At 35.8% G+C, this 26,670-nt stretch overlaps 2 protein-coding genes across 6 annotated transcripts in view; one reads left to right on the top strand and one right to left on the bottom strand.

Annotated features, from left to right (window-relative positions):
- KIAA1324L (KIAA1324-like ortholog) overlaps nucleotides 1–12,047 on the bottom strand; it is a 190,623-nt gene extending 178,576 nt beyond the window's left edge. For 2 of the 4 annotated variants that reach the window (XM_012720964.1, XM_012720965.1), the window contains exons 1-2: nucleotides 11,681–12,047; nucleotides 3,580–3,695 (exon numbers count right to left, since the gene is read on the bottom strand). The gene's annotated coding sequence lies outside the window, so the exon portion shown is untranslated. The remainder of the gene's footprint in view (nucleotides 1–3,579; nucleotides 3,696–11,680) is intronic. The other 2 variants (XM_012720963.1, XM_012720966.1) reach the window with 2 other exon arrangements.
- Nucleotides 12,048–12,109: 62 nt separating this feature from the next.
- Nucleotides 12,110–26,670, top strand: part of DMTF1 (cyclin D binding myb-like transcription factor 1) — a 40,680-nt gene continuing 26,119 nt past the window's right edge. Inside the window, exons 1-4 of one of the 2 annotated variants that reach the window (XM_004676878.2) lie at nucleotides 12,110–12,300; nucleotides 21,416–21,532; nucleotides 22,892–23,008; nucleotides 24,739–24,861. In XM_004676878.2, the coding sequence (XP_004676935.1) occupies nucleotides 22,900–23,008; nucleotides 24,739–24,861 (232 nt within the window). In that variant the 5' untranslated portion in view covers nucleotides 12,110–12,300; nucleotides 21,416–21,532; nucleotides 22,892–22,899. The remainder of the gene's footprint in view (nucleotides 12,301–21,415; nucleotides 21,533–22,891; nucleotides 23,009–24,738; nucleotides 24,862–26,670) is intronic. The other variant, XM_012720975.1, reaches the window with a different exon arrangement.

Genomic DNA, 26,670 nt, shown 5'->3' with positions numbered 1-26,670 from the left:
GATCTCGGCGTCTTTACTCTGCCGCCATCTTCCGGAAGTCCCCGCTTCACATATATTTTAAAAAGGAGAAAACTTGGTTCAGAGGGTTCCTTTCAGAAAGGACACAGTAAGTGCTTCAGAAATGTGTTTGTGTGAAAGGTAAAAGTCAGAATAGTCCTGTACGAATTAGGCTATCTATGAATGAAGAGGAGAAAATTTACCCCTCTCTCATGTCACAGTCAGGGTATAATCAGGTAAGGACATCTATGGGTTCTCCATTATGTCAGTCCTCTTTGTTGCTCTACCATTTCTTGTCACCTTTATCTATGTACCCCAAAATGACTCATAAGCACCATATCCACATTCCAGACAGAAGGAAGAGGGTAAAGCGAGAAGGCAACCATACTCCTTTATGGGAAAAACCCCCTAAAAGTCGAACATGTCAATTCTGTTATAAGGTGTTGGCCAGAATTATAGTCACACATCTATACCTGGTTGCATAGAAGGTTAAAAACAAATGCAATTGTCACTATGGCACTCAACTTTTCAACTACCCTGAAACCTTTCACTTTTCTATAAGGCATTAAATTCTTGGAATGAACAGTCCCATAGAAACTGAAGAGACTTGATTCTCTTACCTTCAGCAAGGTAAAACAGAGTATATGCCTCGATGTAAGAAGAAAAAGTCATGATAGTGTAAAATCCTGTGGACATGCAGAAGACTACAGAGATTTTCAAATGTACTAGATTTTGAAGCTGAATATTGACTTCATGATAGGAGACTAGATAAGTGAGTACCATCACAGCTCCTCTTAAAATTCACACGTTTTGAGCAAATAAGAGTGCTAAGAGCACTAAGCATAGTTGAAAGAGACATGATTTTTGGGGAAAAAACTGTACAATTCCTAATTTTGCTAATTTTAGCAACTATAAAGTTAGCAAGTTGACAAAGCTTTTAGCTAGGTTTAGTATAGTGTTAGCTTTGGCTATGGAAACAGATATGAAGCATAAATCACTTCCTTAACTGAAATGTAGGCTAAATGTAACCATCACAGATTATAAAAATTTCACCTAAATTTCTTCTCAACTGCATTTTATGTACTGACACCAATATATCAGTAAACAGGACAAACTTACCATTTCTGTCTTTCCAAAGATCCAAATGGACTGCAAATTGTGGTAATGGAAACAAACAGATGGACCAATGTGTACTTATGACAGACTATAACGTGCCTGGTTATGAAACAATTCATTGCTGAAATCACCCTCATACCCAGCAGAAATGCTCATGGAGAAAGTCTATTTAGAACCAAATACACACAGAGCAAGAAGCCCTGTGGCCTGCATGTATCATTTTTTTATAGAAAATGATCTTTCAACATTAACCAGATAAGAAGGTTCTCTTAGAAGAAATGCCCTATTGAACAAGTTAGTTCTGACCCTCATATGCAAATTGTAGAACAATAGTTCAAACTCTCATCAAATAGGAAATTCAGAGCTTCACTCTGTCCTAACTGAGTTTTTGGTGGGTACTTCAGTTTTTCAGTCAGGCATTCAGGAAACCTCTGCAACACTAATTACTGACATTAATTTTTATTAATTTTATTAATTAGGTAATTTTTATTAATGTCTCACATTTTGCCAACAGCTATGTGAGTGCCATCTTGGAACTAGTTCTACTGGCCTTAGTCAAGCTCTCACATTACTGCAGCTCTGGATGCAACCTTGTGAGAGTACCCTATGCAAATCACCACCTAACCTGAATTCTTGACTCATGGAAACTATCATAAGTATTTGCTTTTTTCTTTTTTTAAGATTTATTTATTAGTCATACAAAACTGGGATACAGGCCAGAGGTGCAGGGGCAGCGAGGGAATTCACCAGAGACAGAGTGGGGAGCAGATCAGGCCTACTAAGGAAGTACTCTGCTGAAGGGAGAAGCGGGCGGGTCAGGAGAGGTCTGCCGGGCCATGTGGATCATCACTGGGGCAGGTAGCAAACTCATGCTGAAGTAGCTTTAGCTTCTTAGTGTTGTGCTTTAACCCGCAGCGCCACCAGGGAGGGCCCATAAGTGTTTGCTTTTTAAAACATAACATTGGGGTTATTTATTATACAACAACAGGTGAATAATACAGAAGGTAGACTAGAACAGCTGAGGGCTTTCCAGTCAAACTTCTTTTTCATATGGCTTTAGGGTCTATGTGGTTTTTCTGACTGGGTTCCTTTGGGATTCCTCCAGTATAGCATCTAAACTTAAATGGCAGGTGCTTACTTAGTGTCTAATCGAATTTTTTTGACCTTCTTCAGAACTCACAAAGTTCTGAAGATTTCAAAGATTTATGTATGTATGTATCAGAACTGGGGTACAGGCCAGAGGTGCAGGGTTGGTGAGAGGATTCACCAGACAGAGTGGGGAGTAGAACAGGCAGATTGACTAATATAAATTTACTGCTAAGCAGTGGACAAGACAGGAGGGGTCTGCTACACTATGTGGATCACCTTTGGGCCAGGGATTGAACTCACACTGAAGGAGCTGCAGCTAGCTTGCAGTGCTGCACATTAGCCCGCTATGCCACCAAGGAGGGTCCAGCACTACTTCTTATATACTTAATTGATTAAAGAAGCCATGAAAATTGTCTAGTTTCAAAGGCAGGAGTCATATTACTCCACTGCTCTCATATTGATGGGAGTGTCAAAGTTACACTGCTTGACAAACATGCTAGATGGAAAATGCCATGAACCTATTTTGGAAAACATAGTATTCCTCAGGGTAAGTCTCCCACATATAAGGCAAGTGCCACATCCAATATGGCATATGAAGAGTAGACTGGTAGAGTTATAAATTTAAGTCAAATAAAGCCATCTGAGTGGATGATAGCTCTTAGAAAGACAAAATGAAAAAGCAGTATAAGCCTAGTAGGTCACTACTAAGAACTCTGAAATTTAAATGCTAGGCTAGCTAAAATATTTAGAGGTAGGTGGAATTCTAGAGTAATTTATCATAAGGTAAGAGGCTTGGGAGTGCATTCAAAGAAACAAGAAGTGCTCATTGGAGTGAATTATTCTAAAAATTAAAATAAAATCTTAATATCATTCATTAGATTTAGCAATGTGGATGAAATTAATGATTTCTATTGACATTAGAGGCTGAAACCTCTAATTGAATGCACAGATTAAGGAGTAAAGCATAGCTCTAAGAGATGAGATAAAAAGAAGGGGTTAGCTTGAATGAGAGAAGGGACAGCTTTAGGACTAGAGGAAAGGATTTTAAGATAAGCACATAATAGTAGGTTTAGGCTACTGATAGAGTTTCTGCTTAAAAGTCTCTGGAAAGGTCATTTGCTAAGAGAAAAAACAAATGGTCATGATGAGCACTCTAAAAGCTCATCACCAAGCAATGATAGATAAGCTCCTTACAATCTTATATGATCTATGACCTTTAAGATTTCACTGGGATTGAATTTCATCATTGCCTAAACAATTAAAAAAAATGAAATCAACCATTTTGCTTTGTATGCAAATTTCAATAAAAACAAAACATTTAATTCTACTTCCAAATGAATAAGGGAAAGGAAATGGAAATACAGAAAGAATTGGTACCTTGTTACATTCCACCATCAGGTATAAGCCACATATCCTAGGGAAATCCAATATCTAAGTCCTTCATTCCAGTTATTGCTCAAAATGTAGTTGTGTTAGAAAGGAAAAGAGAAGACCTAAAAGTAAAGGCTTCAAGTTTATTTTTATTTTTAACCATTGCAAAAGACAAGATTGTTTATAGAGTACTATATTTACTATGACCTTTTCAAATAACATAGTTATTTATAACTTGATGCACGAAACATTGTTGTATCATATATCTTTCCTGAAACTGGTCTGCAATGATAAAGCAGCATGGGTTCTTTCTCAGAGGAGGTTCTTGTGAATATTTATTACAGGCTCAAGATAAAGAGTTCTCAACAGAGAATGATTCCATAGCAGATGGCTTTTTGGCAAAAGAAAAGACTAGCATCATGTGAAAATGGGCTTCTATTCAAAAATAGATTTTATCTAATTATAATGGAAAAAGAAAAAGGAGTTTCACCCTCAGTTAATACCCTTATGTCTTGGAACTCCAGACTGATTCAACAGACAAAACTTCAGCATAAATGTAAACTTCTGATAAGAATATGAAAACAGGAAAGATTTTAGTTATACTGTGACTGTAAGAGGCATATATTTTCCTTACCTGCAGTATGCTAATATCAATACTGTTACAGTGGTACAATAAAATGATTATATGTAGTAGTCTTACTCTCAAGTCTACAGATAGTCCATAGAAACTCTGCTTTCCTAATTCCTTTTCCCCTTTTTCTAAAATAACATCTCACCTGTCTTTACCCTGTCTATCCACTTAAGATAGTCATTATAACAAAGGTATTATGAGCTGAAATTTAATTTGTATTTAATACAATGTAGATATTCGTTAACTAAGTTTATAATAAAAGATTCAGTTGATATTTCAGGTAATTTGCTTAATAAATAGTATTTTCTGTTGAACTTCCATTTTATTTTATCATAATTTATTTTTATGTATTTATGCATACAAAAACAGGGTTGTAGGCCAGAGGTACGGGGGCGGTGAGAAGATTCACCACGGATAGAGTAGGGAGCAGAACAGGAGGATCTACTGAAATACACAGTTGAGTTGATAGCAGACAAGACAGAAGAGGTCTGCTGAGCCACAGGTAAGGTTAAGTCCCTGAACAGGAACAGATACCATGTGAAGTAGCTGGCCATGGCTTTATTGTGCTGGGGATTTAACCCTGAGCCACCCAGGAGTTCCTAAACTTACATTTTAATTCTAAGAATTTCAGGTCAAGAAAGGCATCTAACTTACATGTGTGCATTACAGTAAATGCATGTGTGCATTACACTAAAGAGCATATATTATAGGTTTCCAATGAATTCCAGTAACAGAGGATTCCTCAGAAGATGTATCTCTGTCTCTAGAACTTAAAATGAATATGAAAACAAGCTATTTTCAAGGAATTAAAAAACTGTACTCTCTTTCCATCCCCATCAACAAGAGATTGTCATTTGAAGTTTAAAATGAACTTTTAAAGATATCTAGAAATAGACTATCTGCTAGATATTGTTATTTTGATATCTTTATACAGTAAAAAAATTATATCACATTCCTGTTCATGAAATAGAATTATGGCCCTATCACATCTCACTAAAATAAGACATTCTCTTTTCCTGCTTTCATTCTTTATTGTTAAGACAGGCAAAAAATAATAATAATAATAATATATATTTTAAGTGGTTATTCAAGAGTGTTCAAAGTGCTTTGACTAAGCAAGACCAATTTAGATTAATCTGATGAGACAAACTGATTTGTTTTATTTTAATTCCTACGTGCACTGTTAATCATGAGCAAGTTAATAAACAGTTTAAACAATTTAGGCACTCTAACCAAGAGTTTTACACAGATGTGTTGAAAAAACTATTATGACATGATCCCCTTCACCAGAATGTTTCTTGATGGAAAAGTCTTGTCTCTCTTGATCTCTACCAAATTCCCTGTGCCTGAAATTGTGCTTAGCACAAATTCTGTGTACAAAAAGGTCTGCAAAATGAAGTGAATGTAAGGATGTAAAAATTTCTAAAAGTTCTGAAGATTACACAAGTCCCTTGTTTCTTTCTCAGTCACTACATTGTCTGTGCAAGGATATATAATGTATTGATACAGTGAATAAGAGGAAGAGACTAATTAATGTCAAATCTTTAAGTGCTTACCAGCCTTTAATATTTGGATTTCAAAGCACATCCTGATTTTATTATGGTTAAAACTTGTTCTTAGTCAGCCATCGTGTGTCACTATCAAATTCAAACCACACAAAATTCCCATCCAATATTAAAGTTATTACTTTGAAAGAAAAAAAAAATCTTGCTGAACAATAGGGACATCTACTGGTTAAAATCTAATGTTTCTATCTTTAAAATATCACAGCTAGATGGACAAGATTTGGGCAATAAAGTAACACAGAACATATGTCATTGTGTTGAAATTACCTTCTTCTACTAGAGTAATAATGAAAGGTAACATTTGTTTTATTCCAGAGTTGCCCAAGTATTGACACCACCTGAAAAATGACTGAACTCTCCTGTCTTTAGTAACTATTATCAAGGAATAAAAATAGCTCGCTTCCTGATCTTCAGATTTATGAAGCCTCTTATCCTTGATCCCAATAAAATATATGTCTATTAAGTTAGGTACTGTGCTGTATGCTGGAAAGCTGAAGCTGAAACTGAGACAAGGTAGAGGTGGCAGATGGTTCAGCCATCTCTGATAATGGGCCAAGTTCTAGTCTTGGTGGAAGAGGAGTTGAATGCAGTTAACTTTTCATCACTGAGTAGTATTCCATTGTGTGCATATAACACATCTAATTGATCCATTAATCTGTTTAAGTTGTTTCCAATAATTTGGCTATTGTAAATAGTGCATTACAATAAACACGGAAGTGCATGGATGGATCTGGAATGGATAATGCTAAGTGAAATAAGTCAAAAGGAGAAAGAAAAATATTAGATGGAATAATTTATATGTGGAATATAGAAAAACCAAAGCAGGGGTCAGATAAAGACAAGCTTAACAAGTAGTCCTTGAGAGCTGACTATAGAACTGAAGCATCAGAGGGGGGAGGTCAGCTAACACTTCAGAAACTCTCAGCAAATGAGGAAGGAAAGAGGGAAGGGAGCACAATAGATTATGGGTGATTTGAGGGTAGGTACACTATGAAGATACCTGATTGGGAGGATGAGAGGTGAGGGGGAATTCTATACTTCCAAAATACCAACAATAATGTAAACCATTATCACAATAAGAAATAAAATAAAAAGCAAACACAATTAACATCTACAAGAGACTGAATCTACCACTACCCAGTGGTATGTGCTCACCATTTTACACATTATATAGGCCAGCTGCTTTATACAAATACACTTCTTCCCACAACAGCAGAGCAAATTCCCCTCTACGACTCCTGACTGTGGTGATGTCTTCATACCTTCCTATTCTCTACTCAAATGTCTTCTCAGAAATTCCCGCTCTGAACTCTATGTACAGCACTTTCAGAGCACCCAACTGATATCCTTCTTAGTATTTTTGTATAATAACCATTTACTTTGCTTACCAAGAATTTCAAGGGCAAAATGGAAACTTTTATCCTTACTCACTGAGAATATCTTAAGTATTAACTAATTGGAAGAAGAACCTATTTTTGTTACAGTTCCTTTGCTACTATCCTCAGAGGTCTCGGTGAAGAGCTACTGCAAAAGGAAGTAAAGAGGGTATGGAGAAGTGGTCACCAAATTGAGGGATTAAGAGAAGTATGACAACAAGACAATGACACAAAATGGAGGAGGACATGGTAAGGACTGTAAGATGGATTGTCATAAGCCCCGCAAGAAAGTCTATAGAGTAGGATTCTGAGATAGAAGACAAGGAGAAAGAGTAAGGTACATGGGCTGAACTAGGGACAGTTTATTCATTCTTCTGTTAGCATAGGAGTCCCCATTAGTGCTCCAAAAGTTATTGAAAGTCTCTCAAATATACTCATCAGATCTATTAAGAGAACTCAGAGACTGTGTAGAAGGATTATACACTACTCAGTAATTAAATTTTTCATTTACTTAGAACAGAAGTCTCTGCAAGTGCATCTTTTCTGAATCATATCATTCAGACAAAAGACAATCATGAAAACAGAACCCGCTTCTCAGTATTTGAAATATTTTTATATTAATGTATCACCCTTTGATGAAAGGACAATTATCAACAGCTAATCACTGATGAGGTTCATCAAAGTGTTATAAAAAATCTGGAGTCCAACAAAGTTAATCATAACTAGCAAATGCAGCAGCATCATGATTTTGGTATATATACTTCGATAAATTCAATTTGGTATAGAAACATTTTTTATGATTTTTTACAAAATATTTAATTCATAATTAGGTAAATTCTAGGCTAATAGTAAACTTCACATATTTTTCTAGGTACATTGACTAAGTAATGAATAAGAATAACTTAGGAAGGTAATTTTAGAAAATTACCCTAGGATTCAAATTGTCAATGATAATCTCATTTTGATTATCAAAGTTTTAATTTTACCTATATGCATAGATGCTATTTAAACAGATTTACATTTAAATTTAAGTATTCAAATACATTTGCTTTTCCCAAATAATACCAACTGAACTTGGAAAAGATAATTGTCAAACACACCTAAAAAAGGAGAATTAATTATGAAGCTGTACTTGACTTTTTAAGAGAATTAACAGCACAATATAAGCTGATATACGTTATTGCAGAATAAGCAACCAGACTATAATTTAGCCATCACTACCTTATGTCTCAGTGAAAAGAATCCTATATGGTTATATTTTATGAAAAATGTGGCTAATTAGGAACTACCTCTCATAAATGTTAACAATTTTATGTATGTAATTATTATTTCATTACAACTGCTCTTTAAGTAGTTTAATTGCTTTTCTGGTTCAGGGGTTTATTAGTTTCCATTTTTTAAGTGCTTATTATAAATGCCAGGCTCAAGGCAAAGCATGTCACATTATTCTGACAGGTAAATTTTATAGCCCCATTTTTCTTAGGCAAATGAAGTTTAATGAGGTGAAGTACCATACCTACTTCCAAGTAACAAAGCCAACACTCACAGTCAGGCCAGACTTCAGTGTCTATACTACAATACTATCCTGCCTTGTGGATTTGCTTACATAATACTTATGTAGTAATTTAAATATTTTATGGTATATTACAGCCACCATTACAGGTTACAAAGCACCACAGTGATAATGTCAGATGCAATAAAATGCTGTGTCTGGCATTAATTTTGAAAGTATCAAACATCTATCTTTGAGTTCTATAAAGAATCTGGTTGTCAGAGTAGATTTTGTGAACTGCAATAGTTCTACCTTTCCAAAAGAGGTAGTTTGGAGCATAGGCTATGGAGAAAATATTTCCATTCTGACTCTCCCACATTTTTGTAGGAGATAGTCTATTTGCTGTGCACCCTTGGACACATACCTTCATTTTGCTTTACCTTAATGGGATTCATTTGTAATAAATGCACTGATGCATTTGCAAAGTATTTGACCCAAAGCACTCCCCAAAACTTTCTGCTCACATTGTCCAAATTCAAAGACTAATATTTGGCCCTTTTATGCTTTCTTTTTTAAGTAGCTTTAGATTTTATTTTTTAGTGAAGTTTAAGATTCATAGCAAAATTTAAAAGAAGGCAGCAATTTCCTATATGTCCTCAGCTCCCCAGAGGCATAGCATGTCTACTACCAGCATCTCCCTGATTCCCATTAATGAACCACTGACAATATTATCACCCAAAGTCTGTAGTTTATTTCAGTGTTCACTCATGTTGTATATTTCATGGGGTTTGATAAACATCTAATAGCATGTGGCTACTGTTAGTGTTCTACAGAAGAGGTACTTCCTGAAAGGTAAAGAGCTTTACCTTCTCCTCCTGCCCCATATCCTGACAACTACTAATCTGTTTACTATCAACAGTTTTGCCCTTTCCAAAATGTCATATAGTTGTAATCATAAAGCATATATCTTTTACATATCTACCTATTTCATTTGATAACTTAAGGCTTCTCCATGTCTTTTCATGACTTAATAGCTGTTTTCTTTTTAGTGCTGGCTAACATACTATTATATACCAGTTTATCCATTCACCTACTGAAAGACATTGCAATTGCTTCCAAGTTTTGGCAATTATGAATAAACTTACCAAAAGCAATTGTAAACAGGTTTTTGCATAGACACGGTTTTCAACTCATTTGGGGAGATACCAAAGAGCAATTGCTGTATATGGAAAGAAGGTTTGGTTTTGCAATAAACTGCTTATCTTTCAAAGTAGGTGTACCATTTTGTATCCCACTAGTAATGAGAGTTCCTGTTCTACATTCTCATCAGTATTTGATGTTGTGTTTCAGATTTTAGCCATTTTAACAAGTGTAATAGTATCTCTACTGTTGTTTTACATATGCTCATGGAGAAATACAACATTTACAAGACAGCCCAAATAACAGCATTTGGCATAAAATACGAACAACTATGTCTTTCTGAATCCTTTAGAGTGTGTTATTTGCTGTTCCTCACTCCATGTTTCACTGATGATTAAAGGTCAATTTCAGTCTTTCAACTACATTTTGTATTAAGAAACCAGCCTTACATAGAACTGAAACTGCTAACATAAAAGGAAATCCTGAATTCTTAACCTTATGGGTTACTTAAAACCAATTTAAGATGCATGTTCTGTTTCAACTTGCCAAATTTAATATTATTTAACATGAGCACTGAAGAAAAATCTCCATCTGGAAGCACCACTTCGAGTAAAAAAAATGACTCACATACATCAATGCCACCATCTCAGGCACAGGGAGAGAGATGCTACTAAACTGAGAATGTAGAACAGGAACTCTCACTACTAGTGGGATGCAAAATGATTTATCTACTTTGAAAGATAAGCAGTTTACTACAAAACTAAACATTCTTAACGTATCCAGCAAGCACTCTTTGGTACTTCCCCAAATGAGTTCAAAACTAGTCTACGCAAAAACCTGTATGCAGATATTGTAGTAAATATTAAAAGCACCCATGTCATGAATAGGTCTGTTTTCAAACAGCTAAAAAGATGTGTCCATTTCATTCATTCTCTTCTCTTGTCCTGACCTTCAATAATGCTTTCAATTATTTTTGTAATAGTGGTGAACTTAAGTATGAGTATTTTTTTCTCAAATTTTGATTTTCAAAACCTTTATATAACCCATGTTAAATACAACTTCACACTTCCCTATGCTTCACTCACCCTCCACCAAAGACAGTGTTGATACCCAATCGCTTTACCTCCTTTCCCCAGTCCTATCCCCTCTGGTAATGCTCTAGTTTTCAGAGTGTACCAGTTATTTTTGTTACACTTTGCCATTTTGTTTTGTTACTTATATTCACACACACACACAATTATACCTAGCATCATTTCCTCAAGATCCATTCATGTTTTCCCCCAGAAACACACTATTTCGTCTTTAACTACTTAACAGTATCCCATTTAGTATATAGTCTATGATTTCTTTATCCAGTCATTTGTCAGTGGGCATTTAGGTGAGGTGCAAGTCTTGGGTGATTGTGAGTAATGCTGCTTATGAACACAAGAGTGCAGAAAGTTTTTAGTATAAATGTTTTTGCATTCTTTAGGTAAGTAAGTAGCAGTTGTATTGCTGGATCATATGTTATTTTTATATTTTTTTGGGCTCTCCATTAGACTTAACAAGCCTTCACCCATCGGGAGTTACTTTCTGATAGCCTTTAACTGACCTTCACAACTAACTTGACCACATTCCCACTGTCACAATATTGAGTCTCCTTGTTATTGGTAACGTGAATATTAACTAAGTGTAACCTTAAAACTTACCATTCCAGTAGAGAAAGAGTACTACCTATCTAGTTTTATAAACAGGTAAAATAACAGTGGAATCAGACGACTCCGTCTTCCAAATCTCAAGGTCTTGGAACTCTTCAAAAACAAAGATATCTCCACAGGGTCTTTGTGAAGATTCTGCAACAGTCGTCTGGGGACGCGGCCCTACTATTCATCTAAAGTCACCAAGTAATTTCAAAGCAACCTACCTAGAAAACCCATGCATTAGCACAGCGAAGAAGCATCGTCCTACATTCGAAGGGGATACCTTTCACCAGAATTGCAACACGGGCCCAATAACAACATCTCAGTTTAAGGGTATACCTCAAAGCAAACCAAATGTGAAGTAAGACTCACAACTCCCTGCTTTCACATCGCAACTCCCTTCGCCGCGGTCCAGCAAACTGAACACTGTCAACTGGCCCCAGCTGACCACAAAGCCAGGACCACCATTGCTCCAGAGCAAGAAGGGCCTCCTTTATAAAATTCAGCAGCGGAGAGACGACACAAATTCCTATGAAGGCGTTACTCCACTACAACACCGCGGCGCAGGGAACTACGGAATAACCCGGGACCTTTTTTCACGCTTCGTAGTAGCCGGAAGTGACGCCATAGCGGGCGCGCGGGGCCGCCCCAAGGCGGGAGGAGGGAGGGAGAGGGAGCGTGCGGGGGCTGGAGGCGGGGCGCGGCCACAGCTCCGTTTCCGGTGGCTCGTCGCGCTCGCTCACTCCAGCTGCAGCCACTCTTGCCCGTGGCTGCTTCCTCCATCCTGGTATTTTTTGGAGCCTCCATCCTGGTTCTTCCAAAGTGCCCGGACCCAAAACAGGAAGTAAGTGCGATGGAACCTTCAGGTCCCAACCGCCGCCAGGCCGCTCCGCCCAGTGGAGCCTGACCGGCCCCCTTGCTGCCCGCTTGGTCTCGCCGGCCTTCGCAAGCTGTCGGTTCCCGGGCACCGCGGGCGGGGTCGGAGCCGGGCTTCGTGACGCTGGAGCTGCCGTACTCACACGCTCAGACCAGGGCCTCCCTCTCGGGGCCGGGCCTGCGGCGGTGGCTCGGGCTGCAGAACTGGGTAGCGAGTGGCCGCCGAGGAACAGCGGCAAAACGGCGGGGGCGGAAAATGGCGGCGGCTTCGGAGGAGCTAAATGGCGCCGGGACCCCTGGGGGTGGGGTGGGCCAGGATCTTCGGTAAAGAATTGGGCCCGGGAATGTGGAGAGCAAGTAAGCCTCACTTGCTTTCTCGTGGTGTTCTTTTATAAAAATTTTGCTACCTTTCCGATCTTAGTATCTTTGGGTGAGATTGAAAGAGTTGGGGGTGAATATCACCCCAGCCCCCCCCCTTTTTTTTTAACCTTGCTTGCGTCTTGGTCTCTTCCCCATCTTTTGGGGTTGACTCTTAAGCCATTCATGGCCCAGGCAAAGGGAATCTGAATTACTGAGCGAACTATCTTCTGTCAGCCTGAATCTCTTAAAACGGAGGGACGTGGGCTGGAGTGCAGGGACCGAGCCGAGCACAGCCTATAAACTGCGTCTGCAAAGTAACAATTGTCATATTTTGCGGAATTCTGAAGTTCAAAAAATATCGTCGTCTCCTTTGTCCTACAAAATACTTTGAGAATCTTTAGGCGGTGGAGTATGTTGATCCAGTCGCCGGCGTGGATTTGAAAGAAGTAGCCAAGTGTCCTGTGCAGGTGCAGGTGAACGCTATAGCTTGTGTTTTTACAGTGAAAATATTGGGTGTAGCTAAGCGGGCGATAATTCTATGAAATGTAAGTCAGGATCCCTTTTCCCCGATTGAATTTGGAAATTCAAATTCAGTGTGTGGCTGCTTTTCTCGGAACTTGATTCATCGTCTTCATGTTACTCCTTTTTTGACAGAGGAGGCTGTTGGGGCTTCTGACAAATTGCATTTCTCTAAGATCTTCTGATCTGCAGTGCTTTTAAGTTTCAACTAATAAAACTTGGAAATATTTTGTTTCATTAATTCTTTTATCTAAATATAAATTGTAGACAGTTAACCATCTGCGTTTAAACGCCAAGTAAAATATTCTTCCATTGTGTTCAAAATTTTGCAAACAGAAAATCATTTTTTTCCAATCACGGATATTCTTTACGTCAGATTCATTCTTTAAGCTGGTGTTTAATAACGGATTGTTAACTGTATTTCAACTTTTTAAAAGTAACTTGAGTGCTTTATCACCATGAAGTGTCAAAAAACTGGTAATAATATGCCAAAATTATAACTTTTATAATGGTGGAGTACTGTAAGATTTTATTAGGTTAAGATTTAAGGGGGAAATTTTAATTATATTCCTAATCATTACCAAAATGGCCCCGCCGCCTAAAATTTGGTGTAAGAATAAAGCTTTTACCCCCTTCATTCATAGGTATAAAAAGTAAAGTGGAGATGGGGGGCGAGAAATTACAGTTATGGAGAAAAATACATGTTTTGTAATATACGAAGTGCTTTTATGTGCTGCCTAACAAGCTATTTTACTGTTTTAGTTGATAGACTCACCTAAAATAAGCTTTTGGAGGACCTGCATGTTCTGCTTGAATCTCTTAATTGATCGCAGTTGAGCTAGATGGTGTAGCCAAAATGCTATTACCCTGTCTTCATTGTCAATCAGTAAGGGCATTGCATGCGTATTTCCAGCTTTTTTCTAAGTCCATACCTTTAACAGTTATATAAATAAATTCATGCTATATAGATAATTTTTCACTGAGTTTTGAGGTTGTCAAAATATTTTGAGGGGAAGCAATCACCAAAAAAAATTTGGAGTTAGGATTGTGCTTTGAAAGCAGAGAAATATGTCAAGAGGGGGGTCCTTACTATTTTTTTGAGTCCTCTTTTTGCAAGCTTTATATTTTCTTTTAAGGTGAACAAACAACCCATTTCACCCCAAGGCACTGAGAGAAATAAGTGCTTGTAAGGTTAATTAGATGTTAGTTTTACATTACAAGAATAAAACTGGCCCTTACCCCCCTCCCCATGCTTTTCTGTTTACTCCTTTTATCTTCTACAGACTTGAATTTTTATTTTTACAATAAATTATATGTCCTGAAAAATCAGACGTTATTTTTAAATAGTTGCTTTTTAATGTTCCACTAGTTATATGGCTTAAGATGATACCTGTGAGAGTGAATGATGTGAAACAAATGTCCTTGGGGATGTGAAACAAGTGTCCTTGGGGATTCTCTCTCACACTCAACACTCTCTCATACACACCCACATAGCGTGCACATACATTAGAATATTGAGCTGGAAGTGTTTTTGAAAGTACTGAGGTTCCAGATTATGTGTGTTCAACACATGTCCATTGCAAAGACATTAAAACTAGAATAACAATAAAGTTTAGTAAAAGTTCCACCTTTTAAATATGTATAGATACTGCATATGTATAACACAGGTGTTAACCTCCCTTCTCAAAATGGACCTGTGTTTTTAATAGTTTCTTATCATTTCTAGCACTTTATTCCATACAAAAGTATTCTCTAGGAATTTGGTATATGTCTGTCTGTACACTGCAGTTTCACATGCCTCTTGTTTTAATCCTTAGGTGATTTGAAACACTGAGAAAGCAATAAACATTCAGTGTGTTAGGTAATGCCACATTTTTGCTTGTTTGCATATTTCTCCCCAAGGCTAAAAAGGGTAATTTTTTTTACCTTTTATGTAGATCATTACTGTAATAGAAATCACTGTACTTTTGCTTTTTAAATCAAAACAATTGACTTTGTTTTGATTTCATAAAGGTAAGGAATAAAATTAAAGGAAACTTGTTGATCTTGTCTGTTTATTGTTTACAGAAAGCGCACTCTGTGATTGAACACCAAACTGCCGGAAAAAAGCACTTAATAACCAGTTTTTTTTTAATGTATCCTGCCCTTGTCTTGTCATTTTGATTTTTAACGTACATTATTAATATGCCATTTTTCTGAATTCTTGGTTGTCAAGTAATTTACTATCAAGTGTTGCAGTAGAAATGCTCATAATGCACATAAATGCCCATGTGTATTTTAGTGTGTTAAGAAAATGCTCTTTAAAATCAACTTCAGTGTATATTATGTTAGAGAATTTGTATTCCCTTGAAGCAATAATAGCTTGTATAAAGTGTTCAGTTTTGAATAAATGAATTCCTTAAATGTAAGCTCACTATAAGTTCTCTCAGACACTGAGTGAAAACTAAAATTTTTGCTTTTCAATAAACAGTATAATTTTATTGATGCTATACCTTGATTAACCATACAGCCAAATAATTCTCTTAACTCAAATAGTGACATTGTTTTCAGCATTAATTGAAATTAACATCCTAAGCAAGTAATGTCAGTGATGATAAACTATTATAATGGCTTTATAGACATTGTATGGTAATAGTCAAATATACCATCTTAAAATCAAGTCATAATGAAACATACCTTAATTCAGTGTGCTTTATGTTTGTTTATATATAGCTCTGTTTCAGAAGCTTTTAAGTATATAGAACAGCAGATTCTTCAGGGACCTAATATTGACCTAAAGTGTAAAGTTTTCCCATTTTTTGTCTTTAATAATAAAGCCAATACTAAGATGACACACTCAATTTTCTTTTATGATATTCCTGTATGTACCCATATTCAGGATGTAGGAATTTGTTCCCTGTTCTTTCACTGAGACTTTGTGTTTTACAAAGAGCTTAATCTTTTAAAAATAAAAACTTAAAAAAAAAACCTTTCAAAATCTTTATTTTATATGTTCCTAAGCAAACCCCTTTGTAAGCATTTTCTAAGGCATTATTTAAATGCAGTGTGATAAGTATGGTGGAGTCTATAAAAGCATAATCTCAAAAATAAATATTAATAGTTCATGGTTAGATAAATTTAGATACATTCTATGTACGCCTTCTATGTACTTTATACATCTAAAGTCGTGGAATAATAAGTAATATTATTGGAATATTGGAAGATGCGCTTAAAAATTATATGTCAGAAGATGTGACATCTGAATGTAAAAAATACAGGTGCTTTGATACATGGACAAAAAAACTGAAAGATCACAAAAGTAACTGGAATAAGTATAATTATAAAATATATTAGATTTAAAAAATTACTTGAAAACAATGTGTCCTTACTGCCTTATTAATTGCTATGCCAAAAACTGCCTTTCGGCTAATATTTCTCATTCTTTAATTCCAGTAGAAATTTTAGCACTGTTCAGTAGCTTGCTTTAGTTTCCTCTTGGGGAAAGTGTCTTACCATGCTGAGTATTTTTCATTCCACTCAATGTTATTGAAGTCTAGAGTTCACAAATATTAGCACTTAGGCTTTTCATTATCATTGCAAATAGAATCTATCCATCCTTATATTAGTACTATGGGAACTGAAAACAAAGTTAGCGACACAATTAATCCCCCAAATGGAGAAATGGCTTCTCTTGAGTTCTAGAAAATTGATATTTGCCCGGAAAATTAGGAAAACCATAGACTTGGTTAAATCGAAAATAATCCAGAAAATAAGTACTGAAATGGAGTTAGCTAAAGGGCTTATTTCTTTAAATTCTGCTAATATACATTTTTCTGTATTGATGTCATCATGTTCACTGCAAGCTATAAATGAAAACAGCTGTATTTCTCATTTAAATATGAAATGTCAGTATATAAATACTCCACTATAAATGTTTTATACCACACTTAAGGTATTCTTGTGTGTTTTTTTTTTTAAGGCTGTCAGGTTTAAGCTATGCACCAATGATATATATAAACATGCCGTAATACGATTTCACCAGTTAAAATAGCTGTTAATTTTTTTTCTGTTTTCACATTCTAGTTAGTACATACATATACACACACACACACACAGTGTAACCCATTACAGTGAATGGAAAAATTTTAAACGTGCTAATGTGTATTTGCCTTATATAGGTCAAAACATTTGATGGTACCATTGGAGAACTACCTGGTACATTTCTCTGATAAACTAGATGGGGAATGGGTCCAGAAGTGAAGCATTATTACATTTATGTATAATGAATTAGTATTTATAAGACAAAAATACTCACTTTTGTACTTTTCTATCATGAGTTGATTTATCAACATTTCTTCAGTTATAGCAGAATACAGATTTGCTCTTTTAAATAACAGTTTAACCACAGTGTAGTCAGTATCCTTTACTTATCTTGAAAGCTAAATCTTGTAAGAGACCTATAGTTTGTCTTCTTTACTTCCAGTATCTAAGTATTCCAGTAGGACATAACTATCTAATCTTCTGCTACTTTTGTTAAGGCTACCAATGATCTCTAAATTGCCAAGTCAAATAGTTAATCACCTTAGTCTCTAGGCAGTATTTAATACGGTTGACTACTATACACTCCATGAGAAAACATCCTTGTGCCTCTTAGCTATAATACCTCTTGGTTTTCTCCCTTGTTTATGTATCCCTTGACTTCCAAATCTCTAGAGTGCTCTAGAACTGAAATTCAGACTGCTTTTTAACTTTTTTCAGTGATTTTATCTCTAAAAACAATTTGTGTACCACTAACTCAGATGTGCAGATCACTGAATTCCATCTTCCAAAGATCCACTTGATAACTTCACTTAGATACCCTGTATTTTTGGTTACTGAGAAAGATATGTATACATGTAAGTGCTCCAAAACTCAGCACTATTTAACTCAACAGCTTACCGGTCATCTTGGTAGCTCCCCCTAATATCCATCATCTCTATTCAATGAATCCTGTCAATCTTGCCTCCAGAATAAATCTTCTATCTAGCTTTCCTTCCTTTCCTTAACTGCTGCTAGCTGCCCATTTCCAAAGACATCTCTTGGACTGCATTTTGTCTGAGAGCTTATTAGTCTCCTCCATTTTCCACACTGCAGGTTGCTCTTAAAAAATGTCAATCAAATCTTCCAACTTATTACCTTATGAGGATTTGCAGTATGAGATCAGCCCATCTTCATTTCCAAACTTGCTTTGCTTTTTCAGAAGTTGCTACACTGCCTGCTGTTTTCCCTTTGAACAGGCCAAATAAGAGTCTTAACCTTAAAGGATTTTTCTCTTAATCATTTTACTGGTTTGTGGTCTCATACTTGGTGTTCTCTCATCTTGCCTTGAGACAGTTGTAAAGTAACCATTAAAGTACAGTTTAGTGTTTGTAGTATTACACTTATTTCTGTGAAAAGTATCTGGAGGGATACATTATATACATAATAAAAGCATGAAATAACTGAAGGGAAGCATGAGAAAATGCTAACATGTTTTCCTTCAGGGAGTGGGACTGTTTGGAGAACTGGAGTGGGAAGTAGAATTTCATGATACAACTGAATTTACCTTTTGAATTTTGAAACATATAAATGTGTTACCTGTCAAAAGTAAATCACAGCTGAAACCAGATCCATTGGAAAGTGAATTAAGAATGATTCTAAGGTGGCAGGGGTAAAAAAAAAGGCCAATAAGTCGTTAGTGCTTGACTTGGTGGACATGTTGTATATGATTTTTACTTGAACAAATCCCTGTTAATTTGCAGTTACTTAATCCCTAACGTGAGCTGCTTAACTTTAAAACATGAACCCAGTTTCCTTCCTTGATTACAAGGTTGTATTTTGTGTGGATCACCTCTAACCAATACAGGTTTTCAGGAATGAAATAATTTAATCTAGCTGTTTCAGGCTCCTTTTTTCCTTATTATTATCTTAACTATATACTCAAGTCCATGTTTTTTTCCTCAAGTTTTAGATTAACTTGGGCTCTGAAATGACATTAAAAGACTAACCCAGTAATAATTATTTTTAACTATCAAATGAGTGATTGTACTAATTTTGTTTCTGATGTTTTTTTTTTTTTTTTTTAAGATTTATTTGTACATACAGAACTGGGGTACAGGCCAGAGACTCAGGGGCAGTGAGAGACTTCACCAGAGACAGAGTGGGGAGCAGAACAGGCAGATCAACGAAGTACACTGCTGAGGGGAGCAGTGGGCGGGTCAGGAGGTCTGCCACGCCATGTAGTCTCCTCCGGGGGCAGGCAGGGATCGAACTCATGCGGAAGTGGCTTTAGTTTCTCAGTGCAGTGCTTTAACCTGCTGCGCCACCAGGGAGGGCCCTCTGATGGTTTCTTTTTAAATAAAAATACTGATAAGGTAATTAGTAGAGTTTGTTTCAATGGCTACAATATAAACTAGAGGCCCTCCCTGGTGGTACATAAGTTAAATTGCAGCACTGCAAGCAAACTGCAGGGACTTCAGTGCCAGTTTGATCCCCAGCCCTGGAGGTGATCCATATGGTGATCCACATGGCGATCTACATGGCATGGCAGGCCTCCCCTGATGCACCTCAGCAGTGTACTTATTAGTCTGCCTGTTCTGCTCCCTACCTTGTGTGTCTGTGGTGAATCCTTTCACCGCCCCATCACCTCTGGCCTGCACCCCAGTTCTGTATGCATACATAAAGTGTATATACACACACACACACACAAATATATATAGTACCACCTTTGTAAAAAATAGATTGCAGTAATGACTTGAATTTTAAATTTTGTCAGTCTTTGTTATATTCAGTAATTATAAATAATACTAGGAAAATAAAGTAATGGTTGAACAAGATAGTAAAGAAATAAAAAATTACAAATACCCTCAAATGAGTAATTGTTAAATTTTTTTTTATACAATAAAAGTTTAAAACAGACCCTCCCTGGTGGTACAGCAGGTTAAAGAGCAGCACTAAGAAGCTAAAGCCACTTCAGCATGAGTTAGATCCTCATCCCAGAGGTGACCCACATGGCGCAGCAGACCTCTCCTGACTCTTCTGCTGCTCCCCTCAACAGTGTACTTCGTCAGTCGGCCTGTTCTGCTCCCCACTCTGTCTCTGGTAAAGCCTCTCACTGCCCCTGCACCTCTGGCCTGTACCCCAGTTCTGTATACGTAAATCTTTTTTAAAAAGGTATACAGAATATATGTTAAATTTCTAACTTAGTTTTCTTCACACTTTTCAGTATGAATAAACTCTTCAAAAGTAGGCTATAAAACTGCTTATGCAAGACTCTCAAACTACTACCCCCCTGAGATTAAACTCTTATTTTGTTGACTTTGTAGATGATAATTTTGTTATATTTTTTGACATTTAATGTCTCTAGCTTATGCAGTAGGTATTATATACAAACTTGAAATTTTTAATAGATTGAGAGATGAAAACAAATCTAATAGCTGACTGGAGGTTTTTTCCATAGGATCTGTACCTTTTCCAAAGTGTATATATATGTGTGTATGTATATATTATATAGATTTATATCTATCCTGTATATGGGAATTTGATCCTTAGTTTTTGCTGAATGTGCCTTTGATCTTCAGATCCTTCTGATTCTTTTTAAAATTTGCCTAATGCTTTGGGATAAAGGTGGAAAGTCGAAAGAAACCTTTAAAATTCAATTACTTCAGATTAAGGTTTTACATTGCAATAAAAAAAGTGTTGGCCATTTACCGTTGCTAACTAAATTTAGGATTTTGTTTTTTCACTTATCCCTAGATAAGGTTATTCTATAGATCCTAAGTAATTTTTAGTACTTTAAGGTAAAATATAGTTTATATAGAGATGTCAATAACATGAAGAAAAAAATACAGTTCCTGGTAATCTTTATGGTAATGTGTTGATTGATGGGTTACATTACATAAGGTACTAAGATCTGTAGAACCTACAACCACTGGAGTAGCTGAACTTTTTTTCTTCCCCTGAAAGGGTTTGATTGTAAGGTGAGGGACAACTGGGTCAAGCAACTAAGTGTGTATAGGATCTCATAATTTCTGCACTTCATTGGGAATACCTTTAGAAGCTGATTTCCAAAAGATAATTAAAGAATAATGATTTTTGTTTTCTAATTGCGACATCATTTAGGCTTGAGGCTTAGAATCTGACCAACATACTGCTAGAACACAATTGTTTTTATCAAACCTTATTGTATAATGCTGTTACTTTTTCAGAGTGTTGTAGGAACATGAGGGAGAAGCAATCTGGATAACATGAAAGTAATGCTGTTGGCTAAGGGAAGGCGACGTGATTCTGTGGGAAGGGCTATAGCTGATCCATCTGTTTTCTAGGTAAGTTGTACCAGGGATCTAACCTCATTATTTGCTAGTTCTAGTCATAACTCATCATGATTTCCATTTATCTTTGGAAGTGGCATCATTACCACTGTACAATGAAGGATATCCTTTTAAACAATAACTTGTATAGGAGAATTTAATGAATCACTGATTCTTTATCATGTAAATTTATATAAATATTTTCTGCTGGGGAAAATGTATTTGGACAAATATATTAATAGGTTGATGTATTGTGAATAGATGCCAAATAAATATTAAGTACCAAGGCATGTATGCTTTGTATTCTTTAAGTGGTTAAAAAAATCAGTGGAGGCCCTCCCTGGTGGCACAGCGGGTTAAAGCACAGCACAAAGAAGCTTAAAAGCCACTTCTGCATGAGTTCGATCCCCACCTGCCCTGGAGGTGACCCCATGGCGAGGCAGTCCTCTCCTGACCAGACCTCTCCTGACCCGCCCGCTGCTCCCCTCAGCAGTGTACTTCGTGGATCTGCCTATTCTGCTCCCCACTCTGTCTCTGGCGTATCCTCTCACCCTTCACATCTCTGGCCTGTACCCCGGTTCTATACGAATAAATAAATCTTTAAAAAAAAAAAAAAGTAAGTGGTTAAGACCAAAACTGAGTATTAAGATTAAAATCTTCACTGACTAATGTTAGGTAGACTTGAAGATTTCAGTCAACCCATGATTATAGTTCAATATATTTTTCCCTCTCAACCATTTTATATATATATTATAAGAGTAATCTTTCAATCTTTCTAAACAAGAGGAAAATAATAGATGGTAAAGCACTTGACACAAAATCAGTTCTCTATTTCGAAAGATGATCTAGCTCCATATTTATTAGAAAAACAATTTGATCAGTGAGGGATGTATGTACTTGCTTAATAATATGTAATAAACAGCAAGGCAATTAGTGTTACCCTTTTTTAGATAATAGAACTCAAATACTTGTAATGGGTGGAGAAACACTTCTTAGACTAAGATAAAGGTGATGACTCTTCTAAAGAATCAGAGGGTAAAGACCTATTTGAATATATGCGATAGCTGCCAGTATATAAAAAAAGTTTTGGTAACATGGTAAACAACTTGGAACAGAGCCTTTCACTGGGTGTGGTAAAAACAGCTCTTTAAGTATATGACAACAGATTCTAGGAAATTATTACATCTAATTCTCAATAGTGGCTATAAACTTGACAAAAAACATTCTTGCAATCTGAATTTCATAATTTAAAGAACAGGTATACATACTCAAATTTTGGGAAGTTGGGGGGGTAGGAAAGGAAGAATTTAGAAAACTATTTTATTTTTTCATTTGGAAATAACTTCAAATCCTGATCTGAAATCTGTTGTACAGATTTGAGTATGAGCACAGTTGAAGAGGATTCTGACACAGTAACAGTAGAAACTGTGAACTCGGTGACTTTGACTCAGGACACAGACGGGAACCTCATTCTTCATTGCCCTCAGAATGGTAGGAGAACTTGGTGACCTATCAATCAATCTTTTGAGATTTCTGGCTTTTATGATACCTTTGATCCCTATCAACCAGATAGTGTTATCTGCTTTGGATCATGCATTAATGTTAATTCATGTTTTTCTATGTTTAAAAATATACTTTTGTATATTTTTGATTTGGTATAAGTTTTAACCTTTATAAACCTTATATCTATTTGATAAGAATCTGTTGAGCCTCCAAAGAGGATAATGGAATAACTATAGTAAACTTCTCCTTTGATATGATTGGCCCCAGTGGTTTATGTAGTACACTAGAAAAGGTAGAAATCCTGCCAGTGTGAATAGATGAACTTCTTTTGCTGGAAGCTGTGTTAGAGAATTTTACATGTCTGTTTGAACAAGACTTAAAGTGATCATCTATAATGAATACAGATGTAACAGCCTTGAAGCTTGTGATTATGTTAATTTTTTACCTGTTATTTATATGATTATTTTGTTTTTATGTTCATCTTTACTTAACCTTAGTTCTCTCTTCCCTTTTCACACAAAACATAACCCCTGGATTTATTTCATTCAAGCTTATGGTTTTAAGTAGCACCAGCATATCAAAATGACTCATCCTTCTGTCTTTATTCTGAATTCTCTGTTATAGGCTCCTTCAATTTCACATGTCCCAAATTAAGTTCTTCCACAAAATAACCAAATTTAGTTTTATATTGGCTTTTGTCAGTGAGTTTCATTATTTTGTGTCTCAATCAAAAATATGAATAGAACTAAATTCTTCTCCTACCTCTCACATGCATTCCATCATGAGGACTTGATAGTACGTTTCTTGAATCCATACCTTTCTCTCTGTCTGAAATTTTTTCTTGGTTGAGTCTCATTTCTCACCTAGCTAGTTCTAGTATCCTTTTAACAGTCGTAACTCATTTCACACTTTTGATCACAATGGTCATGATACTTAATATTATATGAAGTTGTGTTTTTTTTTTTTTTTAAGTTTTCCATGTTTTATAGAATGTGACTTAGGGCTTTTTATTTGGCACATGGTCTGTCATTTCAGCTTCCCTTTCAGCCTCAAAACCCTGTCACTTTTCCTGTATCTATTACAGCAGTCATAACTTTTTATTTTCTTAATTTATGTTAGCTTTTCTTACCTCACTTTCACTGAACATACTACATCTACTGCCAGTAGTAATTCTTTTCCTCTGGCTTCTGTTTCCCTGCACGTTAAGACATCTTCTACAGAAATAACTTCCTTTACCTCCAGTCTAAATCAAATACTTCTCCTCTCTGCTTGTATAACAGCCCCTTCATTCCACTTTCATAGCTCTTACTACACAGTAGATTACTACTTGAGTCATTTCCTGCACTATAACATAAATGCCTTGACAGTCAGGGTACCTTTCTGTTCCCAGCATTTAGCACAGAGTAGACATTAAACAAATAGTTGTGAATGAGTAAGTAACCAGCCATTGTTTTTACACATGAAATATTTGGCCAGGTAAATAACAGCTAAAAAATGTGATATTTTTAAAAAATGGTACATTTGTTCATTGTCATAAGAGTAGGAACTAAGGTACTGCACTAGGCATACATACAGAATACAATGTCTTGAGTCCTGCTTACAAAAGTGGATTTATTAGTTCATGGAACCAAATTAGTAGGAAGCGTATTTTGTAAGATTTTTGTCTTTTCCCAATCAGTTTGGAAATTCTGAGATTTTTGTTACTTTATTTTCATTAGAAGCTGATGAAATAGACTCAGAAGATAGTACTGAACCTCCACATAAAAGACTTTGTCTCTCTTCTGAGGATGATCAGAGTATTGATGATTCTACTCCTTGCATATCAGTTGTTGCACTTCCACGTAAGTCACTGTATATCATGAACTGAGAGTTCCCTTTTGAAAGAAAATTTTAGCTTATAAGAGACTGAGTTGCATTTCAAGGTAGGCTTAGACACATTATTTTTCCTTTCACTTAGTAGGGGGGAAACCCTTTTTTAACTAATACCTAATGAGTGCTTATTTATATAATTCTGAATCTTTTTTCATAAAATGTCTAATCATCTCAATCTTTTTTCATAAATGAATTGTATATATGTCCTTGCTTAGGATTAAAGAGTATGATTTTTTTTCACCTACTCTCAAGAAGCATATTTGCCTACTCTCAAGAAGCATATTTGCCCTTATTGAGAAAGTTTGTTTTAAAATAGGTGTTACTTTTTGTAAAAATGAGGAAACGAAGATATGGAGAGGTATAATAACTCTGTAGAATCATCCCATGCCTTTGAGTCTTATAGTTCACATTCTTAACCCTACTGTTACCCTGTCTCCTTATATAGAATATGGCTAAATGAAGGTTAGAGAGAAGCCTGATGAGTTTATTCTTACAACAAAGTTTTTAACATGTTTAAGATTATTGAAACCAGTTTCTAAGAAGATACAGTATTTTTACTACACTACTGACTAAATATTATATGGTGTGGAGTAATAGTGACTAAAGACTACAGTGTGTCAGCTATAAGACCAGATTTTATTTCTGATCTGTTTAGCAGGAATATGAAATCTTGTTGAATAATGGTGTTCCCAAAAGGCTGGAATAAATGTCTCAGTCCCTAGCAGTAGGGTTTGGACAGGAAGCAATTGATGGCACTATGCACAAAAGTCTTGTCATATTTCAAGAATTTTCATTTTTCACCCAGCATTCAGCAAAATCTTATCTTCTTCCAGTAGGAAAACCAACACTAGGTTTTGATCTTAGAAAGCATGTCTCCGCAAGTAGATATGTGTTCTGTATATACAGAATTGATGGTTTAGTAAATTGGACAGAAAAGGAATTATACAGTTTACTGACTGTGAATATTGTATTCACTTGTGGCTTATATAATTTATTTCCAGTTAGATGATTCCTTCTAATGATGATTCACGAGATTTTTAAAACTTGTTTCTAAGTTAACTGACATTATAATGTGATTCAGTTTTAAAATGACTGACCTATTTATAAAGATGGAATACTAAATGGAGATTTGGTTGTATAGCAAAATGATTGTGTGGGTGTGTGTGTGTGTGTACATAGTGAAATGTTCACCATAGTCTAGTTAACTAACATCCATCACCACATATTTACAGATTCTTTTTCTGTAATGAAAATTTGAAAATCTACTCTCAGCAGTTTTAAAATAGGCAATATAGTTTGTTTAGGATATTAATACCTTGTACATCATATCTTTGGGATTTATTTAAGCCAGAATTTTTGCGTAACCATTGTAATAAAAACAATGAGTAGTTCATTTGGTTAGAGTGTCTGATTATGAATTTCAAACTGCATTTGATAATTTGTTTAATAGTGTTAGACTGAATACTTCACACGCTCTTTCATTTAGCTGGATAATATGGAAGTGTTAGCATAAAAGCAGAACTGCATAGTATTAGGTCAGCATCATCACATGGACTCTAATATTTACAATAGAACTAAATTTGTGAAAAATAGATTTAAACTATTTACATGTTCCCTAAATTTGTAAAAAGTATGCTGATAAAATCAACTTGGGACAGTCGCTGCATTTTAACAGAACCACATTAAAGCATTACATCTTTTATGTATTACCTCATCTGGGACTGATGATGAATGGGCAAATCATTATTTCCTAGAATTTGTGGATATGAATTTTAGTT

The sequence above is a fragment of the Condylura cristata genome, unplaced genomic scaffold, assembly GCF_000260355.1.
Source record: "Condylura cristata isolate star-nosed mole 26May11 unplaced genomic scaffold, ConCri1.0 scaffold00005, whole genome shotgun sequence".
Taxonomy (NCBI): Eukaryota; Metazoa; Chordata; class Mammalia; order Eulipotyphla; family Talpidae; genus Condylura; species Condylura cristata.
The sequence above is the reverse complement of the archived record's forward strand: the minus strand, read 5'-3'. Positions and strand labels throughout refer to the sequence as shown.